At 37.1% G+C, this 7,325-nt stretch overlaps 1 protein-coding gene across 1 annotated transcript; it reads left to right on the forward strand.

Annotated features, from left to right (window-relative positions):
- The first annotated feature begins 698 nt into the window (after window positions 1–698).
- lrrc3 (leucine rich repeat containing 3) lies at window positions 699–7,089 on the forward strand. Its single transcript, XM_048194472.1, has 2 exons — window positions 699–1,052; window positions 4,016–7,089. The coding sequence occupies exon 2, from the start codon at window positions 4,374–4,376 to the stop codon at window positions 5,172–5,174; it is 801 nt and encodes a 266-aa protein (XP_048050429.1). The 5' UTR covers window positions 699–1,052; window positions 4,016–4,373; the 3' UTR covers window positions 5,175–7,089.
- The last annotated feature ends 236 nt before the right edge of the window (window positions 7,090–7,325 follow it).

Raw genomic sequence — 7,325 nt, forward strand, 5'->3', positions numbered from 1 at the left:
CCGAGGATATCTGATCAACGTCATTGCACCTTTTGACGTCCAGAAAGGTAATTGAAAACATGCTTGAAATAGTCAACATGACTGCAGTGGTTCAGCCTTAATGTTATGAGGCGACGAGAATACTTTTTGTGTGCAAAAACAAAAATAACGACTTTATTCAACAATTTGAACCGTTTTCATATGTAGTGAACTAACCCTTCTTTGTTTACGTCCGAATGCCAACTCAGTATTGGCCGAAGCTGAACACGTGAGCAGCACGACTCATGCATATGATTATTTTTGGTTTTTGCACACAAAAAGTATTCTCATCGCTTCATAACATTAAAGTTGAACCACTGTAGTCATGTTGACTATTCTAACCATGTTTTTAACTACCTTTCTGGACGTAAAAAGATGCAATGACGTTGCTGCCAGTATGTGGATCAGGTACTCTTGGATTTCATCAAAAAGTTCTTAATTTGTGTTCCGAAGATGTACGAAGGTCTTACGGGTGTGGAACGACATGAGGGTGAGTAATGACAGAAGTTTCATTTTTGGGTGAACTAACCCTTTAATTGGAATTAAATGTGTGTGTGTGTATAATATATATAGATATATAGCCTATATATAAAGAGTCAGTTTAGGGCATTTTAATACTTTTGCTGTTAAGATGCCTGTATAATGTTTTATGAGAAAGTGGTACTTTTAAAACAAAACGACACTATCTCCACCACTGGAGTAAAACGATGTAACCTGCAGAAAAGAACCACTGAACGAACCAGTTACCGAATCTTTTTGATGAACTGAGTCAAAAAACTCCGAAAGCGTCACTGAACGAACGCATGAATGAATCTTTGTGGTGAACTGATTCGAGTCATTGGAATGAATCATAATCCCCACCAGTAGTATTCAGTCAGAAGCGGGTGGAGCGAGCGGTCATTCTCCAGCACAGCAAACAGAGCTCTCCATCCAATCAGCGCAAGGCGGCTGTCTTATAGCTGCTGTGTGTTCTTCACTTTTTACACTCACTGCAAAGGCGTCTGATCCAGTAAATTATCAACAAGTAGCCTACGGTAAGTCATGATAACGCATGCAATTTTTGTTAAAACGCTAATTTTCTATTTTTTTTTTTTTAAACCGTACATGAAAAGCTTAAATGTAAGTTGTAATTTGTTCTGGAAAGTATTGAGGTTTGTCTTTTTGTCTTGTCTTTATACAGTATGGTCGCCTAATGTGTTTCTGGTAATCTTGCATTCATATTTTCATTTATTTTATTATTATTACGTCTTTTGTAGTTCCCCATTGAATTTAGGTTGACATGCTATATATTATATTCCCTAGTCAGCTGTTTATTGTAATATATTGTGTTTTCAAGCGTGATCATTAAATACAGACTTTGAGTAGGTTCACAAGCACTATGTTCAGTTTCGTTTGCAAATGACTTAATTTCCCACATTATTGTCTAAATGCGATAACTATTTCACTTTCTGCGTTCCTTTTTCTCGTATTCAGTCTGTTGTTAGTAGGTAGTAGGCTACGCTTAACAAGTCCAGCCTCGTAGAGTACATAAGCGTCGTCATGTTTTGTCAGGTACATTTTTCAATGTAAAGTGTTTACCAGTAGCATATAACCTACGTCTTTGCCAATGAGAAAAGACAGAGAGATTGAGATAAATTATGATACTCCAGCGTTGTCTAGTTCGCTCTCAAATTATATCAAAGGTATATGATTCATGCAAGTCTAAACCGTGAACAGTCTTACTTCCAGATGTAGGCTATTGTTTTTATATTCAATCTTACATGTACCTACTTGTTACATTGATCTCGTATGTTATGTTTATTTCTATCTTTTTTCTTTTTTTTAGAAGATTTTTGATATAATTTGTGTTGAGGTAAAAGTCTCTTACCTCAGAAAATCCACCTCCTGTTCAGACTCCTTGCTCTAGTCATTTTAACCTTTATTTCGCGGGGAAAACGCTACAGTATCTCGTGCTCTCATTCAAAAAGTCTCCTCCACTGACAATATAGTTGAAACGTTTGGTACATTGCTGACACATTTTACTTTTAATTCATGTAACGATAAGTTTAAAAAAGCAGAAAAAATACGTGTTTGCATTCAGGTAATTTTTTGAAACGTCTTATTCAAAAACAAACGTTGCAGTTTGGTCAGGTTTTGTTTTCGTAGTAAAAATGTTCATTTTTTAAGGCTAAAGAAAACTGACCAATTTGAAATTTTCAACGTTTTTAAGTATTTTTCAGTTCTAGCCTATGTGTGGTTTCTTTAGGATGTTTTTAAAACGTTTTACTGTGACTTTACCTAACTGCAAGCAACCGAAGTTGTGCTTGCTGGGGGTGTATCACAATCCCTCTTTCGCAACACACCTTTATAGATGAACCATGTATAGCCTACTTGCATCGTATTGGATTCTAAATGTGGCTTGTGGTTTTAGCATCCATCACAATAATCAACCGCTACTGAGCTGCTGCTGATACTGCAATCAATCCTGAGCTGTGTTGCTTATTGCTCACTGTACATTGCCAGTGAATTAATCTTTTATTTCGACATTTTCAAAATGATGCATTCAACATGTCTCGAGTGCTGCCTGCATGTGACAAAGTTTTACTGGAAAGAATGAAAGTCGCTTCACTGCAGCATGTGTTCGGCATATTAATCTTTTCTACCTGCCTTACGGCCTCTTGTAAAATGAGTTGCTGTCTCAGCAGAGGGGGTTTTAACAAAAGGGCTTTTCACAAAATGTTAATAGGTTGTGAGGCACACGATTGGCTGTCAGATAGTCATAACATTATAACACCGCATCGTTTCACACTGTACAAGTTTGGCACTGCAATGAAGGGTTAATCCAGTAAAAGCAGTTCTAACCCTGCTCCAGAGCAGGGTTTCATAACAGCAGGTAAAAAGAAGTTTTAAAACTTCTAAATTACAAGTGTGAAGTGTTCCTTTACCTGGGGTTAAAAGCAGGGTTTATAGAATGTGGATAACCCAGGGTTAAGCACAATGTGAAATGCCCTAAGGTGTAAGCTATCCGTGTAGACTGGTTCATGATCTGATTGATCGGCGCAGGGTAAGGAGTTCATTGTTCTAGAATGAAGTATTCCTCTCCTGTCTTCTAAGCTTAAAGGTATAGTGCACCCAGAAATTAAAATCTTGTGATGTTTTTCTCACCCTCATGTTGTTCTGACACTGTATTATTTTCGTTCTTCAAATTTCAAAGCTGCTCCAAGCTTTGTTTGATGAACACTATATTCTTTCAAAAAATGTGAAATATAGTTGTTATATATGGGCAACTTTTATGATACTTATGAGAAGCCATTTTATCCTATTTGGAGTTTGTAAGTATTGCAGTGTTCACTTCCCTTGTGTTGAAACACACAACTGGGATGTTCTCACTGGCCTATTGCATACATCTTTTGGATTTCTCTGATGGGAAAATTACAGATTTGGAATGACATTGGAATGGTATTTTTTTTTTTTTTTTTTAATTTTGAGTGAACTATTGGGATATTAGAAAAATGTATGTCTAAAGGAGCCTGATTCTTTTTTGTTTGCATCATTAGAGTTTTTAATAGCCATTAATGAGCATTGTGTTGCTGTGCAAATGAGAAATTGATTTGTTTTGTTTTCTAATATTATTGGATTATATGCAGCATAACAAATGTATTCGTCTGCAAGATTACGAGACTTATCTAAAATTGTTTTGTCATGGTTGGAGCCATTTCAGGTCAGAGCACTCTGTGTGATATGATGCTGCTTTGCATGTTACAAAGCATATCTTAAAGGGATAGTTCATCGAAAAATAAAAATGAGATCATTTACTTCATTCTTCAGAATATCTTTTTGTTCCACAGAAAAAATGAAAGTCTTGTAATGACATGAGGGTGAGAAAATAACAGAATTTTCATTTTTTCTCTTTCTGTCAGTCTTTAATTCATATTTATATTGATCAAATATATGTTACTTTGTTAATCCACAACATCTATGTGTGGGTGATTCTTGTGTTTTTCTTTTGTTTTTGCAGTTTCCAGACTTGGCAGGATGGATGTTAAATGAATGGAGCCCTCTTCACATTTCTTCTGCTTTTGGTTTCTAGCCTAATTAAAGCTTGGCTGTAGAACCTTTTCCTCTCAAATGTTTTATTGCCTTTCAGATGTTGATTGACTCATTTGGATTCTCTCCAGGACATTCACAATGGCTTCAAACACCTGAAAATTAAAACCGCTAATCTACATGTGCTCAAAGGGCGTTAATAAGGAAAAACTCCTGCTGTTGGAATGACACAGTGACCTGTAATGTTTATTCATTAATTTTCCAATATGACATGGATTAACAATGGCTGCCCTTGAACAGTAGAGCATTCTGAAAGTAAGTAACTGGACATGACTTACCCTGGAGGGGCTCATGTGTCAAAGAAAGTCTTCATCCCTCATGGCTGTCCCCTTATCTTGAGATTACTTTTAGCTGTGATTTGTTTGAGCGTGATGGGTTTTGCCTGTCCCAAGAGCTGCCACTGCTCCGAGAGGAATGGCTTGACAGTAGTGCAGTGTTCCTCTCGCAAGCTTGAGGAGATTCCCCCCGACCTTCCACACGATACTGTGTCACTTCAGCTGTCCTCCAATCATATAACCAAAATCCCAAACCAGGCTTTTAAAAACCTTCCCTGGCTCCAAGAGTTGGACTTATCAAGGAACGCTATCGAAACCGTGGATGCTGGGGCTTTTCAAGGTGTCGCAGAGAGTCTGCGGGCACTCGACCTATCCCATAATCACATGCAAAGCGTCCCCAAGGAGGCCTTTGCTCGGCTGCATGCCAAGATCAGCCTGTCCAATAACCCGTGGCACTGTGAGTGCACCCTGCAGGAGGTGTTGCGCGAACTCAGGCTGGACCCCGAGACGGTGAACGAGGTGAGCTGCCACACCTCTGTTCAGGAAGAGTATGCGGGCAAGCCTGTCATCCAAGTCTTGGATTCAGGCATAAACTTTTGTAACTTCCACCATAAGACTACTGATGTGGCCATGTTTGTCACCATGTTTGGTTGGTTCACGATGGTCATCGCTTATGTCATCTATTACGTACGGCATAACCAGGAAGATGCCAGGAGGCATCTGGAGTACCTCAAGTCTCTGCCAAGTAGCTCCCAAATTAGTAAGGACTTTGACACAATCAGCACTGTTCTCTAGCATCAATCAATGCAGTGTAGGAGTGAATGTGTTTGGTACAGTGATGATGGCACAACAGCAAGCCTTATAACGAAAAGTGGGGCAAGATGTGTCATATACTGAAGATGATCTCTAGGAAAGGAAAAGTAAAGAATCACTGATGAACACGTGTAAGATTTACATTTCAAATACTGTACATATATGAATGTAAATGAGGAAAAGAAAACGTTTTGCTAATGCACAATTACTATTACAAAGTATTATTTTGCTGCACATTATACATTTTCATAAGAATGAAAAACATTTCATTTTATGAATGTTTTAGTTTAAATATTTTTTTTATTTGTAATAGTATTTTTGTGCAGTTGGAACCAAATCTTACCAAATACCAAACATGCATGAAATGAAATATATCTTTTTATTGATTTATTTATTTTGCTTTGACATCAAATTAATTTTTTCTTCTGCAGAAAATATATTTTTACATGCAAAAAAACAACAAAAAACATTTTTAGCATTCAAAAATCTTGTACAGAGAGATGCACATGGAAAAAAAGTCCTTTTTTACCTCTTTCTCTGACATTGACTGAAATTTCCGGCAATCCATGTTTTCACTGTTATACTGTAGGGGCGCTATTACACATCTTTTGAAAGAGTATAAAGTCTCCAGCTCAAATCAGGCGAAAAAAAAGCAGAAACAAGCCATAAAAGCATTTCTTATGCACATGTAAAATAAAGCGATCGTCAAACATCAAACAGCATATAAATTAAACCTGCCAAACGTTATCTAACGTTATCGCTGTGAAGCTTTGCAGGTGTTGATGGACTCAATTTACTCCATCTATGTTCTGAATCTAATCCGGACATAGTCTTTGACAAAAACACAATTTTCTCAACCGTTTCATGTCTTATGTTCAGATATTCATACAAAAAATATCCTGGGGGCCATGAAAGTTTTGTGAAAATTATCAAAAAATACTGTCGGTGGCTGGCAACTTTTTCAAAAAATGCTGGCGGGGAAGGAGTTAAAAATATATGGCCCACTTTGTTGGTTTAAGGGGGTGACAGATTACCATCTGACACATCTTACCCCACTGTTCCTAAGTTACATTATTATTTGATTTGATTGTGAATGTTTTCAGTGGGTTTTCAAACAATGAATGTGTTGACAATTGTTCCGTGATGCAATTCCGTGTTCCCATTCCCCTCAGTCGACCTACATAAGTCCTGCAGTCTCTGTGGTGGCCGCTTTGTGCCTCACAACAAGCTCTGCAGAAGCTTCAGTTTTTCTGCAGGTGCTTAAATCACATTATTTCTTGAATTGATTTATTAATTTGTATGCTAATGTAATGGTGTTTCAGAACTGAATATTAAATGCTGGATTAACAGGATTTTTATTTTCCTTCTTTTATAGCATTGACCAAGTAGAGCAAGTACATAAGCACTGCCAAAAAAAAAGTTAAGTTAAGCTCTGCCTTGATAATTGGAAACTTGCCCCATTTTTGGCAGAGTTCTTTAAACTCAAGTGCCTGATCCTGGTACCTCAGCACCAATACACTGTGCATTGGGCATTATTTGGTTTGCTATCTCTCTGTTGTTCTACAATAATAATAAAAAAGAATCCTTTAATAGTGAGTGTTAAGAAGAACAGTGTCATTTTAGGTCAAGTGAAAATGTTGGTGTATTTTAAAGATTTTTCAGATTGATGTTGCTATTATGTAAGATTAGAAGATATCATGAGATGACATTCAAAATGGATTATGTCACCTGTGTGTTAGTTAAAAGGGCTTGCAGGTTATATTTCATGTAGGCTAATGTGAATTTCTGTCCACATGTACCAGTTTTTCATTGTGATAAGCCTTTCAGCAGTAGTGTGTATATCATAGAATCATAAGAAAATAAAAATGCTATTAGAAGGACTCTGCCTTCTTGCCTAGACTTTTCAATTTCTTTGGTGTTTTTTAAGTTGCATTCAATTTACTATGAATGAGCTTTTGTGGACATGTTCAGCAAACAAAAAATCGATAGCTTGAGGTCCTTGATTTTATTTACCTTTGTTTTGTGTGAGTACTAGGCACAAAACAATGCCTTGCAGAAATGTTTCTTGAACCTTCAGGGATTTCATGAGGAGTCATGCCACTGAGAGAGGATATTATGATTGCTTTCCAGCAG

Source organism: Megalobrama amblycephala, linkage group LG6 (assembly GCF_018812025.1).
Source record: "Megalobrama amblycephala isolate DHTTF-2021 linkage group LG6, ASM1881202v1, whole genome shotgun sequence".
Taxonomy (NCBI): Eukaryota; Metazoa; Chordata; class Actinopteri; order Cypriniformes; family Xenocyprididae; genus Megalobrama; species Megalobrama amblycephala.